Here is a 17,294-nt window from a genome sequence, read left to right on the forward strand (position 1 = left end):
TGCCAATCCTGTCCTTCCCTCAACCAGGTCTCTGTAATGGCAACAACATAATTGTTCCAAGTACAAAACCAAGCTCTAAATTAATCTGCCTTACCTGTTATACTTCTTGCATTAAAACATATGCACTTCAGGCCACCAGTCCCGCTGTTTTCAGCAACATCTCCCTGTCTGCTCTTCCTCAGAGCCATAGTGGCCCTATTCCCTAGTTCTCCCTCAATTCTTTCATCTTCTGACCTATTGCTCTGGTGCCCACCCCTCTGCCATACTAGTTTAAACCCTCCTATGTGACACTAGCAAACCTCGCGGCCAGGATATTTATGCCTCTCCAGTTTAGATGCAACCCGTCCTTCTTATGTAGGTCACACCTGCCCCAGAAGAGCTCTCAGTGGTCTAGATTACTGAAACCCTCCCTCCCACACAAGCTGTTTGGCCACGTGTTTAGCTGCTCTATCTTCCTATTTCTAGTCTCACTGGCACGTGGCACAGGGAGTAATCCTGAGATTACAACCCTAGAGGTCCTGTCTTTTAACTTTCTGCCTAGCTCTCTGAACACCTGCTGCAGGACCTCATGCCCCTTCCTACCTATGTCGTTAGTACCAATATGGTAACAGACAACCTCTGTCTGTTTTCCCTCCCCCTTCAGGATGCCAACTACCCGTTCTGAGACATCCTGGACCCTGGCACCAGGGAGGCAACATACCATCCTGGAGTCTCTTCCACGTCCACAGAAACGCCTATCTGTGCCCCTGACTATAGAGTCCCCTGTGACTATTGCTTTTCTGCGCTTTGACCCTCCCTGGTGAACATCAGAGCCAGCCGTGGTGCCACTGCTCTGGCTGCTGCTGTTTTCCCGATAGGCTATCCCCCCCCCCCCCCCCCCCGACAGTATCCAAAGGGGTATACCTGTTCAAGAGGGGGACAACCACAGAGGATTCCTGCACTGACTGCCTGTCCCTTCTGGTGGTCACCCATCTCTCTGACTGCACAGCTATCACTGTGCATCGGTAGTGGAGGGAGTGAATGTTTAAGGTGGTGGATGGGGTAGAGGCAGGCTCCTTGAGTGCTGTAGGAGTTACACTCATCCAGACAAGTGGAGCATATTCCATCACACCGCTGACTCCCATTTTATAGGTGATGTACCTGGGTCAAACGTTACCTGTTGTCTAAGAGACTGAACTGAAACATAAATACCGCTCCTATATTTACTGTACTGTCTTCCACATTTCAGGGATCAGAGTGGAAAAGTCAAACACTACACAGTGTGTACAACGCCATCCAACCAGTACTACCTTGCGGAAAAACACACCTTCAATTCAATCCCAGAACTGATCAACTATCACCAGCACAATGCAGCAGGTATGCAAAACGTCTGAGGAAGAGGATAGAGGGTGAGCAGCGGGATCTCCCACATATCAGCACAGGGCAGCACAGTAGCATGGTGGTTAGCATAAATGCTTCACAGCTCCAGGGTCCCAGGTTTGATTCCCGACTGGGTCACTGTCTGTGTGGAGTCTGCACGTCCTCCCCGTGTGTGCGTGGGTTTCCTCCGGGTGCTCCGGTTTCCTCCCACAGTCCAAAGATGTGCGGGTTAGGTGGATTGGCCATGCTAAATTGCCCGTAGTGTCCTAAAAAGTAAGGTTAAGGGGGGGGTTGTTGGGTTACGGGTATAGGGTGGATACGTGGGTTTGAGTAGGGTGATCATTGCCCGGCACAACATCGAGGGCCGAAGGGCCTGTTCTGTGCTGTACTGTTCTATGTTCTATCACTGTGTCAGTGAGGTCAGCAGAGGCCAGAGATTTAGTCTGCCTCCTTGCTGCTCTGTTTGTTGAGCATTGGGCAGTGTGTTTACCCATTGAGGCACTCAGCCAAGGTGGATGTGGACTCAAAAAATAGTTGCTATAGGAGGCGAATGCTGACCCTGTGAATCTGAGCTGGTATACACTATCTGGAAGCTGTTGAGCAAGAAATTAGGTTCATTAGTGTCTGATTTTGGCATTTACGAGTGCACTGATAAATGGCATTGGGTGTGCACACACACTATGGGGTGGGTGAACAGCGCTGAACCCCGATGAGGTTAGGTGTTTGCATATGCACTATGACTTTCTGCTGTAAGCATGTAGAACAAGTCGATCATGACCACAGTCAGTGTCAATGCTCAGTTGATGGAGCTCAACTCGTCAACTATCGCCCTCGCAGCTTTGCACAGTTGAGGAGCAGGAAAGCCCCACCTCCACTTTCCCCAGCAGCAGTGTTTACTTATAGACACCCCCTGCCCCCATTGACCCTCTCACATGACTGTATCTCTCCCATTGTCTCAATCATTGGGAAGATCAGCTCTCATTACATCCTCATAACACTCTCCAGCCATCAACCCCTGCCCCCCTCCCAACCTGACTTCCCTCCATTTATCACAACATTTCTGCTTCATTTCGACAGCACCCTCACCTCCACCTTTGAATCTCTCATTCTGAATGAATCTGTCTCACTGGCCATGGCTGTTCCCTGAGTCTAGCCCTCATCTTCATCCTTTTATGTTCAAGAGACATAGGCTTGGAAGGTTATTACCGATAACTGCTTCAACCATTCAAAGCCAGATCTGGTTGGGCCACTTAGGCGCTTGGCCACTTGGATCCAACACTCAGCTGCTACAACTGCTCATTATTCCAGGAATATTCTGGAATGCAAAGATAACCTCCGGTTCTTTTCTTTATTGCAAAACATTTTCTTCAACCCATCTTCTTCCGTCTCCTCCACCCTCATCTCCAAGTGTGAAGAGTTCATAAAATCGTTTGTCAAATATCTAGACAGTCAAATCAGCTGCCTCTCTTGTATCCCTGTCTTCCACTAGCCCACTTGACTATTAAATGTCTTTTAAGGCGCCCTCTTCGCTATACCTAAATTCCCACCTTTCTCCAGTTTCTCTCCCACCTCCTCATGTCCTCTCCAAACTTGTGTTTTCCATGAGCCCAACTCCTGCTCTCTCAATCCTTTTTCCACTAAACTGGTGACTATCTAAATTCCCTTCCTGGTGATATTATTAATGGTTAACTCTCAGGTTCTGTCCACCACTTGTTCAATTCTGTCATCACTACCTCTCTGTTTAAAAACTTAGGGCGGGATTGTAGCCACCCCACGCCGCTGGGAAACTCGCGGGCGGTGATGCGCTGCCGGCGTCAACAGAGAATCCCAACGGCTGGAGAATTCTGGAGCTAACCTTTGACTCCACCTTCCTTGCAAACTACCATCCGATCTCCAACCCTCCCTTTTCTCTCTGAAGTCCTTAAATGTGCCATTTCACAAATATGTTCCCAGCTTTCCCAGAACTCCCTCCACATCAGATTTTTGCTCACCTGATTCCATTCTTATCCATCCAACCATAGCCAGAGAATCACTGCAATAGTTTTACTCCCTGCTCCTGCACTGTTACCTCTGGTGTCTCCCTTTGCAGACTGTAATGAATTGGCCATAATGTCAGCAGTCTGAGCTTGCACTGCAGCACTCACACACTGGGTTGCTACTGCCTGTGCTTCAAAGGAAGCTGGGACATCAAGCACCAGATGCTATTTCCTGGTTTTGTCTGCAAGTGCTGCCATAGAGTTGGCATCACTTCCATATTGGGAAGGATGGACTTCAAGCTGGGCACATTGATCCTGGACTCCTTCACGTCCCTTGACATTGATCTGAGATTCTTGGGATGGCGGGACTGACGTATGAGAGGTTGAGTCTGCTGAGGCAGCACGGCGGAGCAGTGGTTAGTATTGCTGCTTCACTGCGCCGAGGACCTGGGTTCGATCCCGGCCCTGGGTCACTGTCTGTTTGGAGTTTGCACATTCCACCCGTGTCGGTGTGGGTCTCACCCCCACAGCCCAAGAATATGCAGGGTCGGTGGATTGCCCACGCTAAATGTCCCCTCAATTGGACAAAAAAAGAATTGGGTACTTTAAATTTATAAAGAGAACAAAAGGATTGTATTCGTTGGGGTTCAAAAGAATGAGGGAGGATCTCATACAATACTATAAAATTCTAACAGGGCTAGACAGTATAGGTGCAGAAAAGATGTTCCTGATGTTGGGGGTGTCCAGAACTAGGATTCACAGCCTGAGGATACGGGGATGAAGATGGGAAGAATTTCTTCACCCAGAGAGTGGTCAGCCTGTGGAATTCTCTACAACAGAAAGCAGTTGAGACCGAAACATTGAATGTTTTCAAGAAACAGTTAGATATAGCACTTGGGGCAAAGGGGATCAAAGGATATGGAGGAAGACGGGATCAGGCTATTGAGTTGGATAATTAGCTATGATCATAATGAATGGCGGAGCAGGCTCGAAGGGCCGAAAGGTCTCCTCCTGCTCATTTTTTCTAGTTTCTATGTTTCGAGCAGCTTCCCAATGCACCAAGCACCACATTGGCATTCTAGGCTGTCCCATCAAAGTCCGCTGCAGAACTCTTGACCACACCCTCCGCTAGGCTGTTATCTGCACTATCCTTGTCCCCTGCCATGGAGATGAGAATTTCAATGGGTCAGGCTGCAGATGAAGGGTAAAATAAAAGCAAAATACTGCTGATGCTGGAAATCTGAAATAAAAACACAAAGTGCTGGAAAAACTCAGCCAATTTGGCAGCTTCTGTGGAGAGAGAAACAGTGTTAACATTTTGAGTCCAATATGAGATCCTTTACCTCCTCCATTCCGGGAATTTAATTCCGGCGAGGTGGGTTTTTAATGAGTGTGCATGGGATGCAAACGCATGCAAATAGGTTTCCCCACATTGTTTGTTTTGAAACTCGACCTGACTTTAACCTGCCTTGAAAGTCGAGAATTTGCACAGTTTATCCTGTGTTCGGGAAACAGCGACGGGATTGTCCGTTGCCCGACGGAGATATTGTAATCGGCGATCGGGCGGAGAATCGACTCCGACGTCCAAAACGGGTCTGGTGCCGGTTTGGCGCCAGTCAGCCATGCTCCGCCACCCTCCAAAATGGCGTCATCGGGTCACGCTCCATTGCAACATCGTTGCGAAACATCGGCAGGCCTTCCCATGATGCTCCGCCCCTGTGGGCCGAGTTCCCGACCACGTGGGACATATGTGGTCTCTGCGGTCGGGAACCTGGCGTGGCGGTTGTGAACTGTGTCCAGCACCGCCACACTCAGCCGGGATCCGTGCCACCGGCCGGGGGGGGGGGCTTCCACAAGGGCTGGTGGGGGATGGGCGGTGGGGTCGCATTTGGCAGGTCGGGTCCACACACGGCCAGCACCATGTTGTAGGGTGTGACCACTGCTGGTCGGCGCCGTGTGCATGCACAGACAGGGACCCGGCCATTCTCCGGTCGTTTTCACCGCAGGAGCTGGGGGTTTCGCCCGGCACCGCTGCAGGCTCCTCACCAGTCCCAGAATCGGTGAGGGTTCGGCGCCGATTCTTTCTTTGTAAAACGTTAGCGAATTCTCCGTTCGAGCCGGCACTTAACCGCTGAAATGGAGAATCCAGCCCCAGATCTTTGCCTCCCACCAAATGAAGTGCAGCGGCCTGCTATGATTCCTGCCACTGACAGGTGCAGAAATTGTGTCTCTGGAGGACCTCTTTTCCCCTTTGAATGCAATATGTCACTCCTCATTTCCACATCTTCGCCAGGCTCTCCGGTTCAGTATTAGAAAACCTTGGAGCCTGCTCTTTCTCCTGTTGTACCTTCCCTCACTCCTTCCCAGGGCAGATTCTCTTTGACCCCAACTTCCAATAGCTACTCCAGCCACAACCCACTCTCTGTTTTAGAGGAGCGGCCTTGATTTAAGCAGTGTGGGCTGGCTTTAACCGGTACCAGGCACTCATGACGTTGACCTGCTCGTTGACGTGTTCGGCCAATGAACAGTGTTGTTAGCACTGGCTGCACACTGAGATCATTAATAGCAATTAGTGGGCAAGGGGCAATTGTGCATCACGATCCCCAAGTCAATTTCCAATTGAGCTGCCAGTGTATCGCCCTATACTTTATTAACAGATGTCTTTATTCATCCATTGTAGGGCTTGTTACCAGGTTACGGCACGCGGTGTCACAGCAGAGCAAGAAAGCCCCATTGACGGCTGGATTTGGTTACGGTAGGATTTGGTTATTGCATAATTTGGGCATGGTTAGGATTTGTTTATCATATTGCATAGAATTGGAAAGAATATGCAGCACAGAAACAGACTATTCAATTCAACTCGTCTATGGCTCGGTTGTACTCCACCCGAGCCTCCTCCTCATCTAACTCTGCCTGCATAAGCCCATAGTTACTTCTCCCTCATCCATTTATCTAGATTCTCCTTGGCTCCGTCAAAAATCGTCACCTCACCCACTCTCTACAGTAGTGAGTTCCACATTCCCACCACTCTCCGGGTGAAGGCGTTTCTTATGCGTTCCCGACTGGATTTCTCGGTGACTATCTGCCCCACGAGAGGAAACTTTCTGGGCAGGATTCTCCATCTGCCAGCGCCGTTTGGAGCGCATCCCCACCAGCAGCGGAGCCCTCCGTTTCTGCAGTCAACCAATGGGGTTCCCATTGTGGCCAGCCCATGCCGTCGGGAAACCCGCAGTCTGTCTTTACCCACTCCACCTAGACTTTTCATAATCTTAAATACCCTGCACCTCTGTTAGATTACCCCTCGACCTTCTCTTTTCAACAGATAGGAGACCCGGCCTGTTCATCCTCTCCTGCTAGTATAATCTTGTAGTTGTGGCATCATTGTTATAAATATTTCTTGCAACCTTTCCAGTGTTTTCTTTGTATAACGTAGCGGGCAGAATTTTATGCATTATTCCGAGTCTGGTTTAAACAAGGTTCAATACAAGTTTCACATAACGTCTCTACCTTTCAAATTTAACCCTTTGAAATAAATATTAGTGATTGGTTTGTTTTTCTATGGCCTCATTAACCTACATTGCTACTTTTAGTTATTTGTATATTTGCATTCTGGGGCAGGAAGATAAGCAGCGGTAGGGTCTGCAGTGCAAGCTGGGGACACCGTGCAGCCCGTTGGACCAGGCTGAGCATGGGAGTACTGACCATGCTAACCTGTCTGTGCTTCACCCCCCTGCAGATAATGGAGTTTGATATCCTCACCTCTGCGGCGTGTGCTGACTACCGGGTTGGTGACCACTCTTTCCTCTGCCACCCCCCATAACATCCAGGGCCTGTAGGTGACTCAAAGTTGGTGAGGACTCTAATGCCTGGCAACCTATGGCCAGCCTGGGCCCTCTCCCGATGATTGTGGGACAGCTTTCCTGTGGAGACATAAAGAGGACATGTTAGCCGCACATGTGGTTCGCCGCGGGTGGGGGCTGGGGGCTGGGGGCTGGGGGGGGGGGGGGGGGGGGGGATCATGGTTGGGGTGAGGGGGAGAATATCTTGGGGAGGGGGCAGCTTAGGCGGGCCAGGGCATGGCATGGTGCTGGGTGGGGGTGGTGCCAGGTACAGGCTCATTGGGGAGTGGGTGGGGGTGGTGCCAACTCACCCGTGCAGCCCGGTGTAGGTCATTGACCTTCTTACGCCAGTACCGGTTCTCCTCGTCATGCTTCCCAGGCTGACAGCCACTGTAACTTCATCCCAGGTGGCACAGACTGCCCGTGACTCACCCTCCGGGACCCTCGGGGGAACAGGACAGCCTCCTGGCCTCAACCCCATCTAAGAGCCTCCCCAGGTCTGCGCCTCCAAATGGTGGGGTTGGCCATCTCGGCGCCATAGGTGCGCACTGAGTCGGGTTGGCTGTATTGGTGCTGTTTAGTTGCTGCTCTACCTTGTGAGCAGGGGGCTGGCGAGCGCAGTCCCGGCAAGTTGGCTGGCGAGCGTGAAGCCCGTGAGCCCTTATTAAGTGGACCAATTAACGTTGTATTGTGATGAAGGCCTCGCCAGGCCAAGCGCCGGAAAGCTCGCAGCAGTTTCCGCTCGCTACTGCACTAAGAAACATTTTGGAAGGAGGCCCAGGCGGCACAATACATCCACCTGAATATGGACTGAGCCCACCAGGATGCCCGGGCAGCAGGATACACCGCCATCGCTGGGATGCCCCAGATCCAGCAGGAGATCAATAGGATGTATGTCTCCCCACGTCATTGCAACATGAGGGGACGCCCTTCACAACCTGGAAGGGATCCACTCCTTAAATGTGCAGTTGGTGCATGACCACCAGCTGCACATCAGAGATGTTGTGCCCGATACCCTGGCAGCGTGCACGATGCCTTCACCCTGGCACACTAGATGGTTGCGACACCTTTGAGATGCTCAACTGGGTTAGGGGCTGGCTCCTGGGTGACAGGGGTTATCCGCTACAGTCGTGGCTGATGACGCCCATCCAGAAGACTCAGACCAACACAGAGAACCCCTATAACGAAGCAGCAACCTAGAGCGTCATCAAGCGATGCATCGGGGTGCTGAAGATGCAGTTCAAGTGCCTGGATAGGCCCACCAATACAGCCCTAGGAGGGTCTCCCACGTTGTGGTAGATTGCTGTGGCCTCCACAACATCTCACAGCGGAGTGGTGACATGTTGGAATAGGAGGATGAACGACAGGCCTCGTCCAACAAGGAGGATGTGGAAGAGTTCCAGCATGGGCAGGGCATGGGGCTTGGGCAGCCACAGGAGGCCGCACAATATGTACGCTAAGGCCGCCGTGCTCAGGACAATATAATCATTGATGAGGCGGCCTGATGGAGAATCCACCCAGGGCTACTTGTTGAACACTTAAATAGAAATTTCTTGGAAATACTGCTTGAAGAGAGAGTGAGATCCTTTCAGGAAACTGCCTGCAGATCCTTGTGTCTGTGTCAGACTATTGCTTGACTTGAAAGTCTTTGGCAAAAGCTGCTATTCAGCTCAAAGCTCCCAGCAAAACTAGAAGCTAAACTTCCTGCAACAGACCTGGCTCCTTCGATTAATTACATAATCTTTATCCCACTCAGATCCCCTGACCTGCCTACCTATGTCAAACACAATGGGCACAATCTACCGGCTATGTTGCGCTCGAGATTTTGTATCTCCTGCCCAATGGAAGAGGTTCAAGAGAGAATAACCTGAGTGAAAGGGGTCTTTGCTTATGCTGCCCAATTTCCCAAGGCAGGGGGAGGTGTAGACAGAGTCAATGGATGAGAGGCAGGTTCGCGTGATGGACTGGGCTGTGTTCACGACTCTCTGTAGTTTCTTACTGTCTGGGCTGAGCAGTTGGATGCAGCCAGATAGGATGCTTTCTATGGTGCACCTGTAAAAATTGGTAAGAGTCAATGTGGACATCCAAATTTCCTTAGTTTCCTGAGGAAGTATAGACGCTGTTGTGCTTTCTTGGTGGTAGCGTCGATGTGGGTGGACCAGAACAGATTGTTGCTGTTAGGAATTTGAAACTGCTAACTATCTCCACCTCGGTACCGTTGATGCAGACAGGGGTGTGTACGATACTTTGCTTCCCGAAGTCAATGACCAGTTCTGTAGTTTTGCTGATGTTGAGCGAGAGATTGTTGTCATTACACCACTCCACTAGGTTCTCTATCTCCCTCCCGTATTCTGACACATTGTTGTTTAAGATCCGACCCACTACGGTTGTGTCATCAGAAAACTTGCAGATGGGGTTGGAGCCAAATTTTGCCACACAGTTGTGTGTGTATAGAGTATAGAACATAGAACATAGAACAGTACAGCACAGAACAGGCCCTTCGGCCCTCGATGTTGTGCCGAGCCATGATCACCCTACTCAAACCCAAGTATCCACCCAATACCCGTAACCTAATAAACCCCCCCCCTTAACCTTACTTTTTAGGACACTACGGGCAATTTAGCATGGCCAATCCACCTAACCCGCACATCTTTGGACTGTGGGAGGAAACCGGAGCACCCGGAGGAAACCCACGCACACACGGGGAGGACGTGCAGACTCCGCACAGACAGTGACCCAGCCGGGAATCGAACCTGGGACCCTGGAGCTGTGAAGCATTTATGCTAACCACCATGCTACCGTGCTCCCGTGCTGTATAGTAGAGGGCTAAGTATGCAACCTTGCAGGGCTCCAGTATTGAGGACTATTGTGGAGGAGGTGTTGTTTATCCTTCGTGATTGTGATCCACGGGTGAGGAGGGCAAGGATCCAGTTGCAGAGGGAGGAGCCAAGTCCTAGGTTTTGGAGCTTTGATATGAGCTTGGCTGGGATGATGGTGTTCAAGGCGGAGCTGTAGTCAATGAATAGGAGTCTGACGTAGGAGTCCTTGTTGTTGAGATGCTCCAGGGATGGGTGTAGGGCCAGGGAGATGGCGTCTGCTGTGGACCGATTGTGGTGGTATGCGAATTGCAGTGGATCAAGGCATTCTGGGAGTATGGAGTGGATGTGTCTCATGACCAACCTCTCGAAGCGCTTCATAATGATAGATGTCAAGGCCACCGGATCTACCAGTCTCCCCAGTGAGGCCGCAACCGGGAGCCGTTCAGTACTCGTTCACACAAATGTGGACCAGGTGGAACGGCACCCAGTGGTTCTCCCAAGCCATTGGAGGCCCCGGAGAGGCCAGGGATAGTGCAAGGTGGAATGCAGGCACCTTGGCGCTGCCCGGTTAGCATCTTGGCACTGCCACCCTGGCTCTGCCAAGCTGGCAGGCCCATTGTCAGCATGTCAGGGTGGCAGTGCTAGGGTGCCCGGGTGCAGAGGCTGCACGGCTAAGGGTCAGGTTCGAGAGGGGCCATGCCCATGAAAGGAGGGTGGAGGAGGTGAATTGAAGGTTGGGGGGGTTGCAGGGCAGGTACGGTTGGGAAGGGTGACAGTTGGGGTCCTGGAGGGGGGCCTGTAAGGGGATGTGGGGTGACATGAAGAGGGGGGCCCCAAGTGACCCGATAGCAGGATACCCTCACTTGGGGGGGTGTGGGGTAATGCCAATGTGTGTGGGGGGTGACATTGCCCATGGGTGCGGGTGTAGTGGACCCACAAGCTAACTTAGAAAGTGGATCACCCCATCAAAATGGTGACGCAATCGCTGAGTTCTGGTCCCCACGCTGAAAAAAATTCTAAGTGTGGGCTAAACCAGAGAGATACTCCCCAGGGCCCAAAAAAGTGACCAAAGGCGGCCACGGAAATGCAGCTTGCCACGGCGCAGCGTGGCCGGTGAGAGCCGGGTCACCCCACTCCCGGTATCTACCCGGCTTGCTATACCTCGTGAGAACCAACGCTATCTCATGGGACGTTGCAATATGAACCCCGTTGTGAGCAGGACCACTTCCTGGCAAATCTGTGTGTTAGAGCGAGGCTGTAAATCTCACTCTAATGTGCAGATTCCTGAGGTACCTGAGGCTTTGGTATTCATCCCCTTTGCTTCGGAGACCTCTGGCGAGCGCCGTTCAGCACTGGTCTCCACAAACGGGGACCAGACGGAACGGCACTCGTGGGGGTCTCCCAGCTTCCTCAGTGAGCTGGTGCCACCTGGGCATACTGACACTGCCAGCTGGATTGGACACTGCCAGGGAACCAGGTTGGCACTGCCGTAGTGCGTTCGGGCTTGGGGGGCGGAAGGACGGGGATCGTCTTGGGGGGGGGGGGGCCTCGGAGATCGTGACACCAATCTCCCGCTACATCGGTGAGTAGAGCACCCCACTGTACAAAACGGCACTATGTGCGAACCCGGCTGTGCGTTCCCCATCCAGGCTATTGTTCATATAATGTTCTATGTTCTATAGTGTAGAGGGACTTTAGAGGGGTTTCACAGGATGGCACAACATCGAGGGCCGAAGGGCCTGTACTGCGCTGTAATGTTCTATGCAGCATCGAGGGCCGAAGGGCCTGTACTGTGCAGTAATGTTCTATGCAGCATCGGGGGCCGAAGGGCCTGTACTGCACTGTAATGTTCTATGCAACACCGAGGGCCGAAGGGCCTGTACTGCGCTGTAATGTTCTATGCAACATCGAGGGCCGAAGGGCCTGTACTGCACTGTAATGTTCTATGCAACATCGAGGGTCGAAGGGCCTGTACTGCGCTGTAATGTTCTATGCAGCATCGGGGGCCGAAGGGCCTGTACTGCACTGTAATGTTGTATGCAGCATCGAGGGCCGAAGGGCCTGTACTGCGCTGTAATGTTCTATGCAGCATCGAGGGCCGAAGGGCCTGTACTGTGCTGTAATGTTCTATGCAGCATCGAGGGCCGAAGGGCCTGTACTGTGCTGTAATGTTCTATGGCGAGTCGCGTTGAATAGCCATGTGTTTCTTGGCCCTGCGAACGGGGGAAACATGCGGCTAAACATGCTCACAAGGGTACTTTGTTCCCTTTGGGGAGAATCCTTTTTGGGTTCCCTAAGGGGGGGGGATTCAGCCACCTGCCGACCGGAAATTCCTGTGTGATGCCAGTGAACGTTTGCATGTTCCGCGTCCCGTCCTTGGCGATCTTGCAGCGGGTGGGGCAGAAGAATCCAGGTCAAGTGTCTTTTGATAATGGTGGGGAACTTCCACTTAATGTCTCAAATTATCTACTCTCCAAGGAATTTCCTGCAATCATAACAAAATCCCATTCGGCCTTATATAAGTTAACTTTGAAACATAGAAAATAGAAATAAGAGGCTGCCATTTGGCCCTTCGAGCCTGCTCTACCATTCATTATGATCATGGCTGATCATCAAGTTCAATACCCTGATCCCGCTTCCCCCCCCCCCCCCCCCCCCATATCCCTTGATCTCTTTAGCCCCAAGAGCTCTATCTAATTCCTTCTTGAAATTACACAACAGTTTGGCCTCGACTACTTTCTGTGGCAGTGAATTCCACAGATTCACCACTCTCTGGATGAAGAAATTTCTCCTCAGCTCAGTCCTAAAAGGATGTATCCTCAAACTATGACCCCTGGTTCTGGAGTCCCCACCATCAGGAACAATCTTTCTGAATCTAGCCTGTCTAACTCTATTAGAATTTCATAAGGTTCTATGTGATAGCCTCTCTAAACTCCAATGAATATAATCCTAACCGACTTAGTCTCTCCTCATATGACAGTCCACTTCTAATGTTCTTGTCGGATGGCCTGACTTATTACAAGAACACTTGCAGCTAAAGCTATAAACGATTTAGGAACATTAACTGTGGGTCAAATATACACAAAACAACAGATGAATAACAGTATGAACATGAACATGAACAAGCAACTTCTCTCCCTAGCTTGTTAGACAGACTCTAGTCACCAGATTCTAAATTTCACTGATATCAAGGTTCTTCAAACTTTTTTCCCGGGGACCCATTTTTACCAACTGGCCAACCTTCGTGACCCAAGCCGATCAACCTTCGCGACCCATGCCAGCCGACCTGCGTGACCCACGATTTTCTCTTACCTTGTCTGCTGCTGACAAAAATGGAGGAAATAGTTTTGGGTCCCTTCGGCCCTCGTACACGCTCCTCCAATGGAACCTGTTGGATGAAGGTGAAGGTGTCGGAAAGTATGGAGTCTCCATTTGTCCAAAGTTCTGAATTTTTTTCCTGTAAAATTTTATCACATAAACCCCCACTCCACCCGAACTTGTAAAAAAAATATAAAACGAATAAAATAAAGGAAAAAAAAGAATAAAACCCCCCTCCGCCCGAACTTGTAAAAAAAATGAATAAAATAAATGCAAAAAATAAAAATTAAATGAATAAAGTAAATGAATAAAAACCACTACAGAACTTGTAAAACAAAAAGCTGCAACTGTTAAAAAAATTAGCAGCCGCAATGCACATGCGTGCCCGATTATTTGCGCATGCACGCCGAATATCGTGCGCGCATGCGCAATGCGGGCGAATTTTTTTAACATGTTCGCCGAATGCGCATGCGCGAGCGATCATCGTGAGTGCATGCGCAATGCGGCCAAATTTTTTTTTAAAAAACATGTTTGCGGCTGTTTGTAATCGGCGTTATCAAAAGCCGGCTGCTGCGTGGGGATGCTCGTTAGAACTTTAAGCAACCTCGTATTGTGCTCTTCTATGGTTGAGCCCCAAATAATGATATCCTCCATGTACACAGGTACACCTTCGATGCCTTCGATTATGTGCTCCATGGCATGGTGAAAAGTTTCTGATGCTGAAATTATGCCACACGGCATTCTCAGAAAACAATACTGTCCAAATGGCACATTAGAAGTGCAGTACTTAGTACTTTGTTTCTTTAGCTTTAGCTGCCGGACACCTTCAGAAGTTTCATAAAGAATTGTGCACCAGCTATGTGATTTCCTCACGCTTTGGTATTTGGTAATGTTCTCTTTTGATATTCTTGCTAAGATCTTTGGGATCCATACATATGAGAATATTGGCATTCTTTTTCTTTGCACATGGAATTTACCCAATCGGTAGCTTCTTCTACCTTTCTGATTACTTTTAATTTTGTCATTCTGTCTAGCTCCTTTTTGAGGTGCATGTATCACAGGTTTTGCACACCTCCTCTCTCCTCGGTTGCCACGAGAAAGGAGGTGTGAGAACAGCTTGCAGAGAGCTGCAATATTGTGATGATAAACAGCTTCATGTTTAAACCATCACCAACTTCGTCAAGAAACCACAAACATTATCATACAAGCAGATCCACAGTCTGTCCCCAGTCAATTCTGGAGTGAGCCAGGAAAGAAAGATTTACATTTATATAGCACCTTTGAAGACCCCAGGATCTCCCAAAATCCTTCACAGCCAATGAAGTACTTGTGAAGTGTGGTCACTGTTCTATTGTGAGAAACACAGCAGCCAGTTTTCACACTGCAAGATCCCACAAGGGCAGTGTGATAATGAGCAGATAATCTGCTTACGGTGACATTGCTTGAAGGCTCAGACACCATGGAGATCTCCCCATCTTTTCTTCAAATTACACCCATCCTTAGATCGAGAAGACAACTCCTCCAACAGTATAACAACCCTCAGTCCTGCGCTGGAATGTCGACCTACATTATGGGACTCTAAGACATGGACCAGTACAGGCTGAGGACTGTGATGGTCCAGTTAGTGGAAGAGCATGGTTCATTTTGAACTGCTGCAACACAGATTGAGCTTACTGCAGCACAGGCCAGAGATCAAATGGCCTCCCCCTCTTGTGTGACCCGAGTGATTTGGTTTCCTGTGCTGTGTTAGCTGTCATAGCTAGTAGCAATGGGTCAGGTTCTCTAATTCGGCTCAATGCCCTTGGGAATGAGGAACAAAATTAACCACAGCTCCTGCTTCTGACCTGCACTGGTCAGCCCTACTACAATTGATTATGTGGAAATTATAAAATGTGAGGATCAGGTTTCTCGTGCATGAATAATCTCTAACCAGTGCTCACAGCAGAAAGAAAGGCTTTAGGCTTAGCTAAAATATTCCAGGGAAAGGTGACACAATGCAGGACACAGAGGAATGACCAAGGCCTCACAGTGCAGTACACAGAGGAATGGCTGAGGCCTCACAGTGCAGACACCAGAGACAAGGCCGAGGCCTCACAGTGAAGTACACAGAGGAATGACCAAGGCCTCACAGTACAGTACACAGAGGAATGGCTGAGGCCTCACAGTGCAGACACCAGAGACAAGGCCGAGGCTTCACAGTGCAGGACACAGGGGGAGGGCTGAGACCTTATAGTTCAGGACATAGGGGAAGGACTGAGGCCTCAGTGCAGGAGACTGGGGGAGGGCTGAGGCCACACAATTCAGGACCCAAGAGAAGAACTGAAGCCTCACAGCTCAGGAAACAATAGAAGGGCCGAGCTCTACAGTGCAGACACCATGGGAAGGGCTGAGATCTTATAGCATAGAGCACTAGGGAGTGCCGATGCCTCACAGTTTTTGAAGCCCTGGTCATTTCAAGATACAGTTCTAGTGATATACCCTCAATTATGACACGAGAGAGTGTACTCATAAAACAAAGGCTTTAATAAACAGAGAACTTCGCCAGCCTGGGAGATGAGTGCTCACTGAGCGCCGCCCGCAGGACGTCACCTTATATCCGGCCCCTGGGAGGTGGAGCTGGAAGCAGAGTACCACGGGGTTCCAAACCCGGTCTTAAAGGGACATTACATGCATGATCTTAAAGGCACATTACCCATTCATCACATTCACCCCCTGTTTAAGAAAAACACAGAGTCCGTTGGGGGTGAAGTGGGATTACATGTCCATTCTCTTTGGAGGCCAAATCGATCTTGTCGACCTTGTCGGCTCGAGCGGTGGTGCGGCTCTGGTGAATGTACATCATGTAATTCACACTGTATAGTATTGCGTTCACATTACATAGCATTGTGTCCTTGTGGGCTCTGTCTGTGAGCCATTGCGCGGCTCTCCCCACAGGGGTAGATGAGGAGCTTGTACAGGGCTCCACCCTCGGCTCCGCCCATGGCTCAGCCCATGACCCTTCCCACTACCGGAAGTATAAAGTGATGCAGCCTTGTGAGTCTGCCCTCAGTTCTTCTGGTCACAGGCAGGCTCAGTTGTAAGTCTATTAAAACCACAGTTTACTTTCTATCGTGTCTCGAGTAAATTGATGGTCACATCAGCGGCGGACACGGACGTCTTCGATTAGGGTACATCTGGGAGCACGGTGGTTGGAGCTTTTGTGCGGTGCGGGGTAGGGAGTTGGGGAGTAGGGAGGGTAGCTGGGGGTGGCGGTGACATCGCCAGCGTGGAGGAAGGATGAGGAGGTGCGAGGGGGGGTGCGGTTGGTTGCGACAGGCGGTGTGGGGTGCAAGGGAGAACATTGGCGAGGGGGGTAGCATCAGTAGGGGAACCAGTGGGTGCCAGATCACGCAGGGAAACCGTACCTTGCCGTCCATCCGAGTGTGCGACTGGCGTACTGCGGGTTTGCATGTAGCAGCTGGACCCTCTCGACCAGAGGGTCCGTCTTATGGCTCCTCATGTGCCTCCGGAGAAGGACAGGTCTCGGAGTCGTCAGCCAAGGTGGAAGCGAGACCCCGAAGGTGGACTTCCTGGGGAAGGCAAACAAGCGATCTGGAGGGGTCTGGTTCGTGGCCGTGCAGACGAGTGACCTGATGGAATGGAGTGCATCAGGTAGGACCTCCAGCCAGCGGATGGTTGGGAGACTTCTCGACCGTAGGGTCAGAAGGGACAGCCTTCCAAACTGTCGCGTTCTCCCTTTCCACCTGCCCGTTTCCCCGCGGGTTGTAGCTGGTCGTTCTGCTCAAGGCGATGCCCTTGCTGAGCAGGTACTGACGCAGTTCATCGCTCATGAACGATGTACCCCGGTCGCTGTGGATATAAGCGGGGAAACCGAACAGGGTGAAGATGCTGTGCAGTGCCTTTATAACCATGGCCGAGGTCATGTCGGGGCAGGGGACAGCGAATGGGAAGCGGGAGAACTCGTCAATGACGGTTAAAAAATA

At 50.7% G+C, this 17,294-nt stretch overlaps 1 protein-coding gene across 4 annotated transcripts in view; it reads left to right on the forward strand.

The window, feature by feature from the left end:
- The window catches only part of btk (Bruton agammaglobulinemia tyrosine kinase), a 216,173-nt gene that overhangs the window by 154,248 nt on the left and 44,631 nt on the right, over nt 1-17,294 (forward strand). For all 4 annotated transcript variants that reach the window (XM_038775528.1, XM_038775531.1, XM_038775530.1 and 1 more), the window contains exons 12-13: nt 1,229-1,356; nt 6,016-6,090. In XM_038775528.1, coding sequence (XP_038631456.1) covers nt 1,229-1,356; nt 6,016-6,090 — 203 coding nt within the window. The remainder of the gene's footprint in view (nt 1-1,228; nt 1,357-6,015; nt 6,091-17,294) is intronic.

The sequence above is a fragment of the Scyliorhinus canicula genome, chromosome 17 (assembly GCF_902713615.1).
Source record: "Scyliorhinus canicula chromosome 17, sScyCan1.1, whole genome shotgun sequence".
Classification (NCBI taxonomy): Eukaryota; Metazoa; Chordata; class Chondrichthyes; order Carcharhiniformes; family Scyliorhinidae; genus Scyliorhinus; species Scyliorhinus canicula.